Source organism: Elephas maximus, chromosome 4 (assembly GCF_024166365.1).
Source record: "Elephas maximus indicus isolate mEleMax1 chromosome 4, mEleMax1 primary haplotype, whole genome shotgun sequence".
NCBI lineage: Eukaryota > Metazoa > Chordata > Mammalia > Proboscidea > Elephantidae > Elephas > Elephas maximus.
Window position 1 is genome coordinate 85,580,123 of NC_064822.1, and position 19,467 is coordinate 85,599,589.

The 19,467-nt window shown below is 39.0% G+C and overlaps 1 protein-coding gene across 1 annotated transcript in view; it reads right to left on the minus strand.

Moving 5' to 3' along the window:
- The window catches only part of ITPR2 (inositol 1,4,5-trisphosphate receptor type 2), a 523,041-nt gene that overhangs the window by 456,506 nt on the left and 47,068 nt on the right, over nucleotides 1-19,467 (minus strand). The window contains exon 2 of the mRNA XM_049882682.1: nucleotides 15,233-15,303. Coding sequence (XP_049738639.1) covers nucleotides 15,233-15,303 — 71 coding nt within the window. The remainder of the gene's footprint in view (nucleotides 1-15,232; nucleotides 15,304-19,467) is intronic.

Here is a 19,467-nt window from a genome sequence, read left to right on the forward strand (position 1 = left end):
GACCCTATAATTTCCCCGAAAAAGTAACACTTTATTGTATAAATATCTGAAGACCTCACCAAGGACCTTCTTATGAGGATCCAAAGAAACAACAAATCTTAAATGAATAAAGGTTTCTTTCCCTCTTCCCTCATAATCAGCCTTGAGAGTAAAAAAGTCACAGAAGTGTAAACTGGAAAGTCTTAATTTTTTTTTTTCAGTGAAGTTGACAGAGTATTTCTGGGCCAACTGAACTTCTAATCACCTCAGACTTATTTTTCCTCCCTCATGGCTATTTTGTCTTGAGTTGGCCAAATTCATCCCTCCTGCCTCAGAGTTTTCCAGGATGGCATATAAGCGGAGTCATATATAGCCTTCATACATTCACCTGTTTCGGGTTATGGCTTTTTAAAAAGAGTTAGAGGGTTTCACTGCAAGTCCCTGGATGGTGCAAATGGTTAATGTGTTTGGCTGATAAGCAAAAGATTTGAAGTTTAAGTCTACCCAGCGGCACCTCAGAAGAAAGCCCTGAAGATCTACTTCAGAAAAATCAGCCACTGAAAATCCTCTGGAGCACAGTTCTACTCTGACACACATGGGGTCATCATAAATTGGAATCAACCCAACAGCAACTGGTTAGGGGTTTGTTTAAAGTTTAATGTATTTGAGATTCAACTGTGTTGAGTATTTCAGTAGTTCGTTCCTTTTTATTGTTGAGGAGTATTACATTGTAAGGATATACTACTGTGTGCATTGTTTATCCACTCACCAGTTGAAAGTCATTTTGGTTGTTCCAACTTGTTGGTAATTATAAATAAAGCTGCTATAAATATTCATGTACAAATCGTTGTATGAAGATCTACATAATCTACATAGAAGGTTCTCTGTGTGTTTTCATTTTTCCTTGATAAATATCTACGAGTGGGAATATTGAGTTATATAGTATGTACATAATTAACTTTATAAGAAACTGTCAAATTCTTTTCCAAAGTGGTTGCTGTATTTTGTATGCAATCAATAATGTATGAGACTCCTAGTTGATCTGCATCCTCACCAACACTTGATATTGTCAGTATTTTTATTTTAGTTATTTGTATATTGGTACTTCACTGTGGCTCTCAATATGTCTAGTTTCTCTTCTGGCTCCTTAAATCTTCCCAAAGACTCCATTTAGGGTACTCTCTTCTTCTCACTCTACTTTCAACCATTCTCATGGTTTTAAGTTCCATCTATATGTTGGTAACTTTCAAATCTGAATTTTCCATAGACTTTCTATAGACTTCTCTTCTGAGCTGCAGACCAATACATCCAACAAACTTTAGATCTACAACTATGGCTCACAGGCACCCAAATCAAGGATGCATAAAACCAAGTTCATTACTGTAGTAAACTCCAAACGCATCCACAAGTTCTCCCCATCCCCATATGCATGTCCCTTTGCAATATAACTTTCAGCCCACTCTCCCCTCATCAAAAGGCAGAGTCTATTTCTCCACCCTTTTCATCTGGCCTTGGCCATGTAACATCAGCAAATGGGAGGCAAGCATAGGCTTGAAAGTGCTCAAGCACTGGGGTTTGTCCTTTCTTGTTCTCAGCACACTATCCCCATGTGAAGACATCTAAGCTAGCCTGGTGGATAATGAGAGACATGTGGTCCAGTCATCCTCATTTGCAACCTGCCCACCAGCAGATATGAGTGAAGCCATCCTAGACAATCCAGCTGCCAACAAGCTACAGGGACATGAACAAGTTCAGCAGAGATCAACCAAGCTAGCTCACAGCAGAAGAACCAACCAGCCAAAATATTCATGAGTTAAACAAATGTTGCTCACTAAGCCACTCAGTTTGGGAATGTTTTATTACATAGCAATAGAGAACTGATACCATTACCTTCCCCTTCTTAATTTGTTTCTCCTATTTTAATCTATATCTCAGCAAATTTAACTAATACCTACATTGTTGCCCAAGTCTGAAACCTGAAAAAATTCCAGGACATTTTCTCTCCCTCACATACCTGGCTCACCCCACCCTCACATAGTTAGTCATCAAATAGTCTTTTCATGCTTTAAATATAGTTAAACACATCCTGTTCTTCCCGTCTCATTGCTACTATACTAGTCCATTACCCAATATTCCTGAACTACTTTAAAAGCCTCTTGTTGGTATCGCATCCTCCATTTTCAACCTCTCCGTCTAAGAAAATCGTCTTTCAATATTTCGCTTTTCATCATGTCATAGTTCTGCTTAAAATTCTATAATTCTCCTCAACCTCTAGGATAAAAAACAAATGCCTTAGCACAGCATCTAAGGTTGCTAGGCATCTGGACCCTTCCCCATACTTATCTCTGCCACTCTTTCACATCGTCCTAAATTCTAACCCTTTTTAGAAGCCACACCAGAGAAAGGTCATGCTATTTCACACCTCTGTGCCTCAGCTAGAAATGCCTCTTTCTCCTCAACCCCCTCCTTTCTGTCTGGCTAACAACTGCGCAGTCTTCCACAGCTCCAGCTTACCTAAATTCTTGCTCTGGGCTCCCAAACCAGTTACATTCCTCTGCTCTGTGCTACTATACTCCTTGAGCTTAAAGATAGCATAGTTAGTAGTTAAGGGTCTGGGTTTGAGTCATAGCTTTGTTTCCTTCTGGTTGTACGACCTTGGGTAAGTTACTTAACTTCTCTGTACCTCAGTTTCCTCATCTATAAATGGGATATAACAGAGAATGCTACCCTCCCCCATAGCTGTTCTCTTCTTCCTTAAGGTGACAGACTTCTGAGTTTTAGGTAGTCACAATGGCCACTCCCCTCACACCACATTCCTCAGCCTCCTTGCAGCAAAATGTAGCCATGTGACTATGAGGTATGAGTAGAAGTGATACGTGTAATTCCAGGCATCCTCCTGAAAGAAGAATCTGCTTGCCCTGGATTCCTCTTACACTTGCTAACTGGTAAGTGGTGACTACTGGAGTAACACCGGAAGCCACCTGTTGAGGACTGAAGAGTTTCTAAGATGGTCCTGGACCACTCACCTCTGGACTATTAAGCGAGAGAGAAATAAACTTCTATCTTATATAAGCCATCGTATTTCTGGATTTCTGTTACAGAATGTTACCCTGTACTCCCTCTAATACATGGAGATAATAATAATATCTTAGTAATAATATATACCTCATAGGATTGTGAAAGGATAAAATGGATTAATAGAAGATGAAGCAGTTAGAATCATACCTGATATATTGTAAAGGCTAAACAAATATTAGCTATCAGTAACCGTGGTAGTAGAGTAGCCCACTAGTCATCATTGGCTTACATGTCTATGTCCCACAGAATACTGAATAGATTAGGGTAATGGCTTGGTACTTTCATCTTAGTATTACACGCAAAAGAACACTAAACATCCAACACTGTTCAAAAAGAAAATGAATTTAGCTTTGCGTACCAATTATTATCCTAAGAACTACTTTCAAGAAAAGGTGCATATTAGGCCTGAGAAGCCTAGGTGGCCCTTCCCCACAGGTACAAATCTTTCGGGTTATAGGTCAAATGCTCTCTTAATCAAGCCGCTTTCCTCATCTCTCAGAACAGGAAGTAAAATCTCCATCCTCCCACAACACCTTTGCTGTACATTTTTATTTAGCTCTTATCTCTCTCTACCTTGTGTGCATTATTTAGGCACACATCCTATCTCCCTCATTCGATTATAAATTCCTTGAGAGCAGCACTCATTTCTGATTCATTTGAACAAGAACAACTAGTTCACACACTGTATTGCACACAGTAGATAGTCAAAATAAATCTCTGCTAAATACATACAAAATCTTGTAGTGTTAAAAAACACCATCTTCCAGCTTCAAGCAAGCCTGCCTCTTTACCTACTCTTTACCTGTCTCTTTGAGCATATTACTTTGCTTCTCTACGTATGGTTTCCTTGTCTGCAAAACAGGGCTGTTAAGTATTAAATGAGGCAATATAGAGGAAGATCATCATAAGCACTCAAGAATTTCAATATTTAGGACTGTTCTATTCCGGGAAAGAGTAGTGTTGACCATTAAAATACTCAGTATTTATTCAGCATCTACAAGAAATGTAGACATACACAACTAACAGCACGCACAACACTGGAAGGGAGATTTTTACATGTGAGCCTGTAGTGCAGGAAAACTGGCCTATGGACCCATGATTACCAAGGAAAACTGTTCTTACTCCACCAAGCCACACACATTCCAAGGGCTAATTTTCTGCCCATCACTCGTCTCTTATATATACATATATACGTATGTATGTATTTTTTTAAAAAAAAACTAACTTATGAGGGAAGAATTAAACCTCACACTCCAAGTAGCAAAGCAACCAAAGTTCGTGCATGATTCACATTTTAGATATACAATTAATTGTGTGAGTGCTGTCTTAAACAGGAACCCATGAAATTTCCATAGCAGTCCTATTTTACCACTCAGAACCACAGTAACTTCCCTCCCAGAGCCACTGAAGTACAAGCACTTCTATAACCCTGACTAGCTTCAACAGGAGAAGCAAAGAGGCAGAAGAACTTGTTTACATTTCCTCATGTGGCCTTTCTCTGAAACCCTCGTTGAGAAGGGTAAACTTATTACCCAATTTCCACTGCCTCCTAAAAGTTTAATAATGGGGATTATAGCAGAAGGTAGTTAATATGACTTACCACATAGGCACAGGATCAACATAGCAATAGCATTCAAATGAGGAATTTTAACGATGTTTTAGAATAAACTATGTAATAGCTGGCTTGAAAATCCAGCAATTTTCCAAACTTCTTTGAGTAGCAGAAAACTACAAAATGCTAAATAACCTAAAACTTTTTCTTCTACTACAAGTAGAAGTTCCCATCTTCTGCTACTCACACTACAGATTTATAAGTGAGAATGCACTTTTGTTACCAATGAACTTAAATTTGGAATTATAAAACTGAAGACTATAAGAAATTAATGGGTCTGCACAGGGCCAGATTAAGGCACATGAGGGCTGTAAACACTGATAATCTGGGGTGCCTCCTCCTCTGCTTACTTGTACATTCAAACAGGATATGTGAGTTATATATATACACATGTATATGTATGCATGTATGTGTGTCTTAGCTGTCCATGTTGTACCTTCTTTTTACATGTGACTATAGCATTAGCAATTGAACACAAAAGTAGCGTATGTCATTTTAGTGGAATAAGATTAACTAGATTATAAATTTTTAGTGGATGCAGGGTACTAAAATTTTTACTTAGGACATAACTCTACACATAAATGCTACACAGGTAAAAAGTAACTTGATTGAATTCAGCACAACAGTCGACTTATTAGAGTTCCCTCACTTTTGGGCATCATCTAGGACTGGAGTTTCCATTGGTTGTTCACCAGGACATGTGCAAAAACATACCCTTGTGTCTGTATCATTGCAAAGAGCTTTGCTGGCCCTCCTGGCTGGAGCTGCTAGACCAGCAGATGTGGATGTACAAAAGAGTTCTCTCAAAATGGATCAGAGATCTGTTATTTATCAATATAATCTATCCTTGCCCTGTAAACTCTCACATTGGATCCAGTTGCATATTGGGTGAGAGTAGCAAGTGTTAAACTCGATGGCCCCCTCCGCCCACCTCTTGTTTATCAGAAGAAGTAGTATAATCCCAAGAGACCCGCTGAGATAAGGAGTTTCAATCACATGGGAGAGGACTGTAGGAGACAGATGTCAATGAAGGTACTGAAGTAGTACGGGCCTTATAGCTTAAAAAACCTTGCTCATGGGCGCACTCGTGACCCTGCGTAAACTTTATTTCTGGCAGGCACATCCTCAGCACTGGAGCTGGTATCAGTTTCATTTAGTGCCCTGCCAGTTCTCTTCCACTGCAGTGCTTGCTTTCCCTTACCTATGTCCTGTCTGCTTGGCATCTATGGGTCTTTGCTTTGAACAACTGGTGCCCCTGTTTGGTTATACCCTAAGCACGTGCTTACCTTATTTCCTGGGTAATCCATTCCTGGGCATACACATTACTTTTTATCACAAACAATGAATCAGCTAACTATGTTACATGCTATGGAACATTTAAGACATGAGAAAAGTATCTGATGATAGAAATGGAATTATATATTGCTTTCAAGAATTACAATTTGTTCTAGAACTTTATTCATTTATTGAACTAAAATTAATTCAGCACCAAGAAAACACTGGGCTTGACCTTGGAAATTCAGCAGAGCACAAGGCTGACACAGTTCTTGTCCTCATGCAGTCTAGCTCTGGGTCTTTCAAATAAAGAAAAGTATGCTAATCCTGAGCATGCATGGGCAATCTAAATACGTTCTCAGCCTTTGTCGTGGATGGTGTCCATCCCACATCCCCTCAGCCCAAGTTCACTGAAAACTGCAGTGCAATTTCCAGCACGCCATCAGGTTGCCACCTCACCCTCCTCTATCTCTCTTCTCTGCATGAGGGCTGTCTTTCTCTGACACCTGGGCAGCTTGCTTAGCTCATAGAGGAGCAACCCAGAAATGGGTTGTGGAAGGAGGTAATTAACACCTCCAGTGGCAACTCTCAACCTGCAGAGGATGAAAGTTGGTCCCAGCCTTTCTGTCCTCGAATGGGTGATTCTGAGGCATGTTCTGCATGGTTTCTCAGAGGGCCCCACCAGGATTAAGTCCCAGTTGCCCACAGCAGTGGGCACTAACACGCACTTTATTAACTCTTCTTCCTTTCAGCTTATTCTCTTCTACTTCTTCACTCATGTTTCCAGGGATTACTTCCCAAATAAATTACTTCCATCCAAGTGTTCCATGGTCTGATTTGCAGGTACCTCAGCTAACACAGTTTTAATCTATTTCTCCTCAGACATATTCAATAGTACTGGAATAACACATGAAATGAGTATCACAGCACATACCTTTCACCAATTTACCAAATGTCGAGATGTCAAGAGGCTGGGATTTGAATAAATCATTTGGATGAGAATTAAGATCCAAAAAAAGACTTTGGCAGGCTAGAACAAACAGCCAATGCTAACAAGGTGAGATGTAACAGGTTTTTCATTTGGTTCCAAAAAACCAATTACACAGCACAAAACCAAAAAACCAAACCCAGTGCCATCGAGTCAATTCCAACTCATGGCGACCCTAAAGGACAGAGTAGAACTGCCCCATAGAGTTTCCAAGGAGCGCCTGGCGGATTCGAACTGCTAACTTTTTGGTCAGCAGCCATAGCACTTAACCACTACGCCAGCAGGGTTTCCTACACAGCACAGGAGGAGGAAAATGAGGGTTCAGAGACGTGACTAAAAAAGCTTCAGGAGTTTGGGTTGACCAATATCTCCACGTGAGTTAGGGAGTCCTGCCTAGCCTCTTGGGGTGCAAGTGTGGCATCCAAAAAAAGGGAGATTATCATCAGACTACACCCAAATGTGCTGTGTTCAGTTCTTTCTACCCCATTAAAAATTAAACTGTCAAGCAGGAGCCTAGCCAGAAAACAAACAAACAAGGCAGAATGATGAAAACTTAGATAAATCATTGAAGAATTTAAAGCTGGCAACAGGTAAAAGACATATAAGAAAACAAGACGATCGAAGAAAAGGTCTTCAGGAATACTATCATTCTAAACAAATGTTTAAAGGGCTATTGTACAGAAGAGGGATCAGATTTAATCGATGTGGCTTTACAAGACCAACAGGTAGAATTTATAGGAGGGCATAATTGAATAGAGAGCATGGTGTAGTGGTTAAAAACAAGCAGCTCTGGAGTCAAACTTGGTTTGAGTCCCAGCTCTATCACTAATGAGCTCTGCAACCTTAAGATGGTTGCATAACTTCTTTATGCTTAACTTTCTCAACTGCAAATTGGGATAGCAACAATTTCTCCTTCATAGGGTTATTGTGATGACTAAATAATAAGGCATGTGAAGCCCCAAGCACAGTGTACATGGGTTAAATGCTCAACAAATGTTAGCTGATTTCAAGCCTGAAAGAGTTTCCACCTTCATCATAAAAAAAACTTACTACACAATCACCAAACCTGATAAAATCCAACACAGCAATTGTTTAAGCTGGTGGAGGAGGTATTATAATTGGCTCACATTAGAGAAACAGTGTATTAGACAAGATTGACATGCTCAACTACATAAAAGGTCAAAGCTACTACCCAGCAAGAATACTTTCCATTTCAACTAATCCTTTTTCGTTTTATGTGTCTGACTGTGTAATGACCACGAAAAAGTTGAGGCCCGGCCTTCAAAGTGACTATTCTGAATTACCTGAAAAGAAGGAACTGAGTTAAAGAAATGATCTTGTCAATCTTTCCCCCAAGTCTCAGCTTTTCAGTGTCTGCTTTAGTGCTTCATGGCACTATATTTCCATCTCCTGAGGCATTCTGACTCATTGCTTCAGAAGGACTCGTTGCTCATCAGAAGTGACCCCTGAGTAATGTTGGTAGATTATGAAATAGTCAAGTGTCAAACAATCACAGGATCAGATTTGAAATTTTCAAGACCAAATCGCCCAAACCTAGAAAACACCTAATCAACCAAGACAAGAAGCTATCTTCTCTTCCCGCAGCCCACCTGGGGAGTGGCTCCCTGGGTTCTCCGTTGCATCTGTGTTTTATCACCCTGATGGTAAAAGAATAACCCATAAACCTCTCTTGCTTTGATTTAAATCAGCTTCTCCTCGGAAAAGAAAATGCACGTTTATCAACAGGTCCAATGTACCGATTTTTGGAGAAATTTGTTCTAAGGAAGAATATTATAAAAAATGGGCTGAAGTAGGTGAGTAAATGAGCTAGGTAGGAAAAGAATATAAATTAAAATAACTAATATAATTTAGCATGAGGAAAGAGGGTTAAGTGTATATAAAAAGTAGGACTAGTGATAAACCATGTTGATATCATGTATCCCCTGATATGATGCAATGAGAAGAGTGCTTAACCTCAGTGGTATTCTTCACAAAAACCATAAAACCACCAGTTGCCAATACCAAAAAAAAAAAACCAAACCCATTGCTGCTGAGTCAATTCCAACTTATAACAACCCAGACATTTCTTCTGAGGTGTCTCTGGGTGAGTTCTAACTGCCAAGCTTTTGGTTAGTAATCAAGTGCTTAACCATTTGCGCCACCCAGAAACTGGTACCCATTGCCCTCGAGTCAACTCCAACTCATAGCAACCCTGTGGGAGTGGCTATAGTGGCTGGTGGATTCAAACTGCTGGCCTTTTGGTTAGCAGCCAAACTCTTAACCACTACACCACCAGGGTTTCCTCAAATGGCAAAACCCCTGTCTAATCATGAGGAAAAGTATCAGACAAACCCAAACTGACTGACATTCTACAAAATACCTGGCCCATACTCTTCAGAAGTACCAAAGTCATAAAAATCAAGGAAAAGATCAAGGAGACATGATGGCTAAAAGCATCTTGAAATGAGATTCTGGAACATTAAAAGGACATTAGTGGAAAAACTGGTGAAATTCAAATAAAATCTAGAATTTTGTCAATAATAATACGCAAATGTTTATTTCTTAGTTTTGACAAATGTATCACAGTCATATAAGCTGTTAAACAGGGTGAAGGTGAACCTGAGTGAAGGATATACAGGAATTCTCCTTACTGTCTATGCAATTCATCTGTATATCAAAAATAATTCCAAAATTAAAAATCTATCTTTAAAAATTAGGGACTATTAGATCATTAAAGAAGTTTTGTGCTCACTTAAGATAAAGCTGCTGTGGTGCTGTTAATATTGTTCTGATTATATAGCTTCTATTGAAAAATAGCTGTCCTCTAGTTTTTAATACCACTTTGGAAGTGTTTATTGGTTAAAACTTAGCTGCCTCTGTTCATATGTAAGACCATGCGATGCAGTCAAAAGAACATTTCATTGTATAACTGTTTCTATTTGAGAAAATCATTTTAACCTTTTTAGAACTTAGGTTCTTCATTCAAAACCTGGGGGGAGTTGTACTAGATTTAATTGCTTAACAGCTCCAAAAATTTATGATTCACTTTAACAAATTACAGAGTGGGTATGAAAAAACAAAACAAACAGAAAGAAATTTTTTTTAATTAATTTCAGAGTACCATTTGCGTTGCTGAAGCAAGAGGAACTGAGGTAGCTGAACTGTTGATATGCTATTGTTTCTACACGCTATCTAAAAAGTAGTAATAAGGGAGGGTGCTCTGGAAACTTGGCAGAGGAGTCTGGAAATAAAGGGCTGGTGATTCTGGGAGGTGATTCTGTGAAAATGCAATGACCTTTTAAGCCAAAGGGAGCAGGGGAAAGGCACTCAGGCAGAGAATGGTTTAAAGTAGGAGCTGTAGAATGATAAGTTATATGAAAGGATGAAGCATTAATGACAAGATCTGCTTATGGCTGTTGACCAGAGTAAATGCAAGCCCAGCTCAGGGGGTCGTTTTTTGAAGCTCCATTGGGATACGGTTCAGAGTCATAGATAAGCCTGGAGTTTGAGATAAAAGGGAGCCCAGAGTCCTGAATATAAAAGGATCCCTAATGATGAGTGGCATAGGATAAATGATTGAGTAGAACTGCCCCCATAGAGTTTCTAAGCCGCACCTGGTGGATTTGAACTGCTGACTTTTTGGTTAGCAGCCATAACTCTTAACTACTTCGCCACCTGGGTTTCCAGTCTAAGACTGGAGGTAGAAAATGAGAACTAGCAAGGATAATAACTTAACATATCAGGTTACAGGAAAAACCAGCCTTCCAGGGGCAGAGCACCTAAAAGAACAATTCGTACTTTGAAACAGCACTAGCCAAATACTGTGAGATCAAGTATCTGTATATACAGTAATTACTTACTGGTTACAGAACTGGTATCCCCTAGTTCCCTAAGATGAACACATTAAAATGATCTTTGCATTTTAGGACAATTCACTTAACTGGGAAAGAGAACAGATGAAAGAAGGCCATAAACCCTAAAGGTTTATCTGTATAAGATTAATCCCTCCCAATGACAACAGAAAAAAAGCTAACCAAGCTTGTGACAATGAAGTTTAGGGATCCCTGAGAACCAAGTTATATCACATGATTCCAGAGAAAGTTTGGATCTCTCATCCAAAAACAACTAATGGCTATTTTTTGGATGTAGAGGGTCATCGAAAAAGAGGAAGACCCTCAAAAAGATGGACTGACACAGTGGTTAAAACAATGGGCTCAAGCATAACAACAATTGTGAGAATGGCACAGGACCAGGCAGTGTTTCATTCTGTTGCACACAGGGTCACTATGAGTCAGAGCCGACTCGACGGTGCCTAAAAACAACACTACAAGCAAAGCTCTATGCCTAGGAAACACAAAAAGAATAAAAATACTGCCCTTAACCACATAAACCAGAGACTCCATCAGCCTGAGACCAGAAGAACTTGATGGTGCCCGGCTACCACCAATAATCACCTTGATAGGAAACACAAGAGAGAGCCCCTGGCAGAGAAGGAGAAAAATTGAGCGCAGAACTCAAATTCTAGTAAAAAGACCAGACTTAATGGTCTGACTGAAACTGGCAAAACCCCAGAAGACATGGCCCCAGACTCTCTGTTAACCCAGAACTAAAACCATTCCCAAAGCCAACTCTTCAGACAAAGATTAGACTGGACCATAAGACATAAAATGATACTCAAAGAGCGTGCTTCTTAGTTCAAGTAGATACATGAGAGTAAATAGGTAGCTCCTGTCCAGAGGTGAGATGGGAAAGTAGAGGGGGACAGGAGCTGGTTGAATGAACACAGGAAATTCTGAGTGGAAAGGAGGAAATGTGCTGTCACATTATAGAGAGAGCAACTAGGGTCACATAATGTCTGTATAGATTTTTGTATGAGAAACTAACTTGAGCTGTAAATTTTCATTTAAAGCACAATAATAGAGAAATAAATAGATAAATAAAAATACTGTCCTTAAGGAGTTTATAATGGAAGGGTTGTTGTTGTGTGCTGTTGAATCAATTCCAATTCATTGTGATCCTATAAATACATAATTTAATATGTATATTGTATGTTGGTGCCTGAGTGGTGAAAATGGTTAAGCACTCAATTACTAGCTGAAAGGTTGGTAGTTTGAACCCACCCAGGGGCACCTCAAAAGACAGGCCTGGCATGGTGATCTGCTTCCCAAAGGTCACAGCCTTGAAAACTCCAAGAAGCAGTTCTACTCTGCACGCATGGAGTAGCTATCAACTGGAATTGACTCCACAGCAACTAACAAAAGCAACATCATTTGTATCTGGCCATTGGTGGTTCAGAGGTAGAATTCTCATCCTCCATACAGGAGACCTGGGTTCAATTCCCAGCCAATGCACCTCATGCGCAACCACAACCCGTCTGTCAGTGGAGACTTACGTGTTGCTATGACACCGAACAGGTTTCAGCAGAGCTTTTACACTAAGACAGACTAGGAAGAAAGACCTGGCTATCTACATCTGAAAATGAGCTAATGAAAACCCTACAATCGCAATGGTCCAATCTGCAACCAATCAAGGGGATTACCCAGGACCAGACAGTGTTTTGTCCCATTGTGCATGAGGTCACCACGTGTCAGGGGCTGACTCTACGACAGCTAACATCATTTGTGTAATGTCTTAAAATATTTTTACATATATTCTCACAAAAGATTTCAAGCCTGACAAAACCTTGGTTCATGTTCTTACCCACTCCTACTCCCACTGGCCAATGACAGATATTCCCTGAGGCTCAAAGTAAATAAGTGACCTATTTGAGATGACACAGCTGCAAGTGGTACAGCCAGAATCTGAACCCCATGATTTTTCCTGTTACAAATACAGATTTGTTGTCACAGTTTGCTTTTAAATTGTTTGCTCTTTGTCTCTAATGCTCTGCAGTTCATAAAGGTATGTATAGCTGTGGATTTTGTTTTATTTACCCTACTTTGAACTCAATATGCCCCTTCAACTTGAAAAATTGTCTTAAATTGAGGAGAGTTTGTGTCTAACTCCCTTTATATATTGCTTCTCTCCCATTCTCTTTCATTTTTCTTTCTAGAATTTAATTTGATACTGCTAAACCTTCTCGGTCTGTCCTATAAAACTTTCATGACTGCGATGAAAGGTTATGTGTCAACTTGGCTAGGCCATGATTCTCAGTGGGTTGGCAGGTATTATGTAATTATCCTCCATGTTGTAATCTGAAGTGAGCAGCCAATCAGCTGAAAGGCCAAGCAGTTAAAAGCCAGTCAGTTGAAAGCTAATCTGTCTCCTTGGAGGTATAGGCTGTATCAAATATACACGGACATTCTGGCAAAGCTCTCTCTGGATCCTGCATCCAACTCATCACACTCTGACCTCTGGTTCTTGGGATGTGAGCCAGCAGCCTACCACCTGACCTGCTTAGTTTGGTTTCGTCAGCCCCTACAACCACAGGAGTCAGGAGGAGCCTCCCAGCCTCCAGCCTGACCCACAGATTTGGGACTTGCCAGCCTCCACAAGTGCATGAGCCATTTCCTTGAGATAAATTTCTCTCTCTATTATATACATACATACACACACGTGCGCGCGCACGCACTCACTGGTTTGCTCCTCTAGAGAACCCGGCCTAAGACAATGACTCATTCATATTGTCCTTCTTTGTATCTCTTTGTACTACATTCTGAATGATTTCCCCAAATCTATTTTCCATAGCACCGATTCTCTCCTCATCTTTATATAATAGTTCATGCTTTTTAGAACTACCTATTCTTTTTTCATACTGTTTGTTCTTTCATTAAGTCCCTGAGTGGAACAAACGATTTGTGTTTGTCTACTACCCTAAAGGCTGGCAGCTCAAACTCACCCAGCGGCACTGCAGACGAAAAGCCGGGCGATCTGCCTCGGTAAAGAATACAGACAAGAAAACCCCATGGAGCAGTTTTCCTCTGAACACGTGGGGTCACCATGAGTCAGAATCAATTTGATGGCAATGAGTTTGGATTTTTTGTTGTTGTTGTTCTTCTTCTTCTTCCATTAGGGTTTCTATACTCTTTTAAATCAATTTACACACAATGATTATACAGTCTGTATCAGGTTGTTCTATTAGCTCTTGTTCTTGATTACTAATAGCTTGTTTGTCAAAACTGCTGACTCTGCCTCATGCTAGTTTTATTGTAAGTACATCTTAAATGGAGATTGTTTATGGGAAAACTTCACTGGCCCAGGGGCACTGAGTAGTCTTGTTGGTGTTGCTGATGAAGGCCTGGGGGAGGGGGGTGGTAAGAGGGGAGTTATCTTTCACAGCCTGTTTTATCTTCATTTCTCTACTTGGGAATAAATTTAGATCTGTTTTCCAAAGTGACCAGTTCGTGTCAAAGAGCATTTATTGTGCATATCACTCTCTCTGCAAGGATCTGAGCTTAGGAAAATTAAATAAATAAGCTATTCCTATAATGAGATACTGTATGTAAAGTGCCTAATACAGAGAGTGAAACAAACGTCAGTTATCTCCCTTCCCCAGTGCAATCAGTAGCATTTCTTGACTTGGGTGTGTGGCTCCAGAGAACCCCTTCAACTGTCTCTCCAGTTACTTACCCTTTATTAAAGTCACTTTCACCATTCATTTGTGAGAATGAATGCTTACACAGAGTTCAAAATGAATGTTGTTTTAAAAATTATTATTATTATAAATATACATAAACTATAAAAGTGATCAGAGCAAGCTTTTAACTACTGGTTTTATTTTTCTATGATTCTCTACAGGTTCCATTAATCCTTCTTTCATAACAGTTGAGTTATAATCAGTCTCTTACCATGAATAATTTTTGAATTGAGGAGATAATCAAGCTATATCTAAAATTATACTTAGGAAAATATTCTAAGACGATTGTTAGATACCACACACCATCCAAAGTGATACTTTAAAAGCTAAGCCAACACATCACTGTCACTCTCCTGGAAATTTTATAAAGATAAATTAAAGCTGTTAATGAAACATTATAACAGTTGTATTATAATTCTCACAGAAATATATAAATAAATATGGCGGTATTTATTGTCTTGAAAAGTGGCCTTTCACAGTTAATTATCAAGATTGTTTTCAACAGATAGACTACTGTATAGCAAAACAAAGGTTTAAATTATCCCTTCATTGTAAATCTCTCAATGTGTAAAAGAAGAAAAATAATGGAGAAATTTTTGAGAGACTTTTCAGTGAACACATTTATATTTGAAAATTTCATACTGAATAAAGTTTAATATTATTTATTTTAAAACACAAAAGTAATCCCCCCTTAGATCACATAATCAAATATACTATTTCTTACCTCTGAACTTCTTGGGAGGGTTGGCAAGGTCCCCTGCCTCTGGGTGTACCACACATCTATCATCCACCAACCTATAAGGAAAAGTATGTTTACATGGTCAACTGAGACATTTTCATAAGGCATAGGCTAAACGTGGATATTGTATAATTATTCACAAAATTTTAACACCATTCTTAACTTAGAAACTTTTTAATGATCATGGATTTGTAGAAAGATTTGGTTGTATCACTATTAACTACAACGAGTTTCAAAAATTAAAAAATATGAAGCATGGTTAAATAGTAGATATAGATAAACCATAAAAAAAAAAAACATGGAACACTAAAAAAAAAAAAAAAAAAAACCATTGCCCTCTAGTCGACCCTAAAGGACTGAGTATAGTACTGCCTCACCTGGTTTCCAAGGAGCACCTGGTGGATTTGAACTGCCAACCTTTGGTTAGCAGCTGTAGCTCTTAACCACTACGTCACCAGGGTTTCCTACAAAACTATATAAAATTCTATCCAAAAAAAAGGTACTAGACCATAAGACATTTATAATACACTGTGAAAATAAGTGGTAACCAATCAATAAGATCATATATGTTTAAACATACACACATACTCTATACATACACATGTAAGGGATAAAGCACAGATACCAAATTATTAACGGTGGCCAAATTACCAGTGGTTTTTATTTTCCTTTTTTTTGTGTGTGTGTGTATGTTTTGGTTTTATTTTTTTTTAATATTAGGGATGTGTAAACTTATGAGATCAGGCTTATAGAGTGACCACAGGGTGAAATAGTTACGAGCACGCAGCACATATTCAGCACCTAGCTCAGCCACTTTGGCTAAGTGACTTTAGACCATCTTCTGTATATGTGTAAAATAAGAAGTGCTGGTGTTTGTTGCTGTTGTGTAGATTCCAACTCATGGCGACCCCACATGTACAGAGTAGAACTGCTCCATAGGGTTTTTAAGGCTGTGACCTTTAAAAAGGAGATCACTAGGCCTGTCTTCCGAGGCACCTCTGGGGGGGTTCCAAGAGCCAACATTTTGGCTAGTGGTCAAGGGCTTGATTAACCATTTGTATCACCTGGGGACTGCTAAATACTAGTACCTAATTCATAGCATTGTTAGGAGAATTAAATGATCTAATATTCATAAAGCGCCTGGCACAGTTGCTGACATACAGTAAGCCCTATAGAGGTATTTAATAAGTAAATGAAATCAAGAACCTTGTCTGCCTTATTCCTCATTATATCCTTTGCTTCTTAAAGAGCGCCTGTCACATAGCTGGTGCTCAACAAATAATTAACTGTCAATGGATTGAATTGTGTCCCCAAAAAACATCTGTCAACGTGACCAGGTCATGATTCCCTTGCATGATTGTCTACCATTTTGTCTTCTGATGTGATTTCCCTATATGTTGTAAATCCTATCACTGTGATGAAATAAGATGGAATAGTGGCAGTTATACTGATGAGGTCTACGAGATTAGGTAGTGTCTTAAGCCAATCTCTTTTGAGATATAAAAGAGAGAAGCAAACAGAGAGACATGGGAACCTCATGCCACCACAAAAGCAGTGCCGGAAACAGAGCGTATCCTTTGGACATGAGGTTCCTGCGCTGAGATACTCCCAGATCCAGGGAAGACTAATGCATCATAAGGACCTTCCTCCAGAGCCAACAGAGAGACAAATCCTTCCCCCAGAGCTAGCGCCCTGAATTCGAACTACTGGACTGTGAGGAAATAAACTTCTCTTTGTTAATAGCCATCTACTTGTGGTATTTCTGTTATAGCAGCACTAGATGACTAAGACATTAACCAAATGGATAAATTGCCTCTGTAGTTACAAAAACATGTTTAACCCTAATTAAAATACTCATAAGAAGTCAATTTTAGGACACCTTGAAAATAGAAGCAAAACCTCTGACCTGAGAGGCAGGAGATGTGAATCTCCAAAGGGAAAGCACTAACTGCCAAAGACTCACTGATACGGATTTTTTCCGTTGACAATGTGGTGGAAATAACTGTTGTTGTTATTGTTGTTGTTTTCAGAATATCATGAGAATGCACAGGAATTAGTTCCAAGTATATGAATTCATTTGAAGGGAAATGTCCAAACTGCAGCTTTTCGTACTTTTTAAAACTTATTAACCAGACTCACTAGCCTGCACCAACTCCAGCCCAGAACAAATCCCAATTTGTGATAAAATGTCCCCTTGAAACAAAATGAAACTTTTGGTTCCTAGTTTGTCTAGTTACCAAAAGCAAACACTTCCTAAGTCACTAGATTTTTCTATGAGATTCAATTTTCTCAAAACAAAATGCTAATTTGGTCAAGCATTATGGTTCTTTCCTTTTTTTTTTTTTTTTAAATTTTGGATATACTTTATTTTACATCTGATTCATTCACACTAGTTTACTAAACTGTGGTTTTCCAGGAGCTGCCAGGCATTTAGAAAATTCCTTTTAAGAGTCTTTAAAAACTGTTTTCTTAGAAACAGGAAGTCACATTGAGTCAAGAGAAAGTAAATCAACCCTCCACAATGTCCAAGTTCAGCATGTGACATTAACTCTAAAAGGCTCAAACAGTCCTGAGAATACCACAACATAATATTAAATAAAAATGCTGTGAGAGAAAGGTCAGCTTTTCTAATCAGGGTATGTTAGGAATTCAAAACATACGATGATCAAAAAAAGTCATCATCGTATTTAGAGCACATCAAAATTACATATTAAGTCACACTGGCCTTTTACTCATTTTTGTGACTGCCCACTCCCACAGATATACAGGCTCCTACTGAAGGCTGCTAACAGTTCCCACCTGCATCATCCCAACCTAAAGGCAAATGAGAAAATTAAAGCTACAAATCAGATCATAACACATTTACATAAATACTATGCCTATCCTCGGAAACTCTGGTGGCATAGTGGTTAACAGCCACATCTGCTAACTGAAAGGTCGGTAGTTCAAACCCAGCAGGTGCTCCTTGTAAACTCTACGGGGCAGTTCTACTCTGTCCTATAGGGTCGCTATGAGTCAGAATCGACTCCACGGCTACGGGTTTTTAACGGGTATGCCTATCCTCAATTACCTGAACCCTGTAAAACCAAAGCCCTCACTGTCCAGTCAATTCTAATTCATAGAAACCCTATGAGTCAACTTCCTGATAGCTCAGATAAAAACACAATACTTAAGAGTGACTCCAATTCAAAGAATTTGTCCTATTCCTTATACTCAAATTTTGTGAAAATCACAAAAACAATCATTTCATCCTGCAGACTTAAAGAATTAAGACTGAATTTGGAGGCAATGAAGGGAAAGAAAGGATAGGAGCAGTGGGAAGAAGCATAAATCTGATATAAAGACATATACAATCATCGATGTTAAAAGTTAAACAGGATTTTAATGGTAGCTATAGAAACAACAGCAGCAGAGATCACATAATAGAACTTTTCAACTCCAATGACTTATTCATTGGAAATACCTTTTTTCAACAACATAAATGAAAAATATACACATGGACCTCACCGGATGGAATATACAGGAATCAGTTCAACTACGTCTGTGGAAAGAGACAACAGAGAAGCTCAAAATCAGTCAGGGGCCAATTGTGGAAAAGACCATCAATTGCTCATATGCAAGTTCAAGTTGAAATGGAGGAAAATTAAAACATGTCCAGGAGAGCCAAAGCATGACCTTCAGTATATCCCACCTGAATTTGGAGACCATCTCAAAAATACATTTGATGCATTGAACACTAACAACCAAAGAACAGATGAATTGTTGGATGACATCAAGGACATCACATATTAAAAAGACAGGAAAGAAAGAAAAGATCAAAAAGGATGTCAGAAGAGATTCTTGAAGTTGCTCTTCAATGTAGAGCAGCTAAAACAAATGGAAGAAATGATGAAGTAAAAGAGCTGAACAGAAGATTTCAAAGGGCAGCTCAAGAAGACTAAGTGTTGTAATAAAATATGCAAAGACCTGGAGTTAGAAAACCAAAAGGCAAGAACACACCTGGCATTTTTCAAGCTGAAAGAACTGAAGAAACAATTCAAGCCTCAAGTTGCAATATGGAAAGATTCTATGGGCAAAATATTGAACAATGCAGCAAGCATCAAAAGAAGATGAAAAGAAAACAAAGAGTCACTGTACCAAAAACAATTAGTCGACATTCAACCATTTCAGGAGGTAGCATATGATCAAGAACCGATGGTATTGAAGGGAGAAGTCCAAGC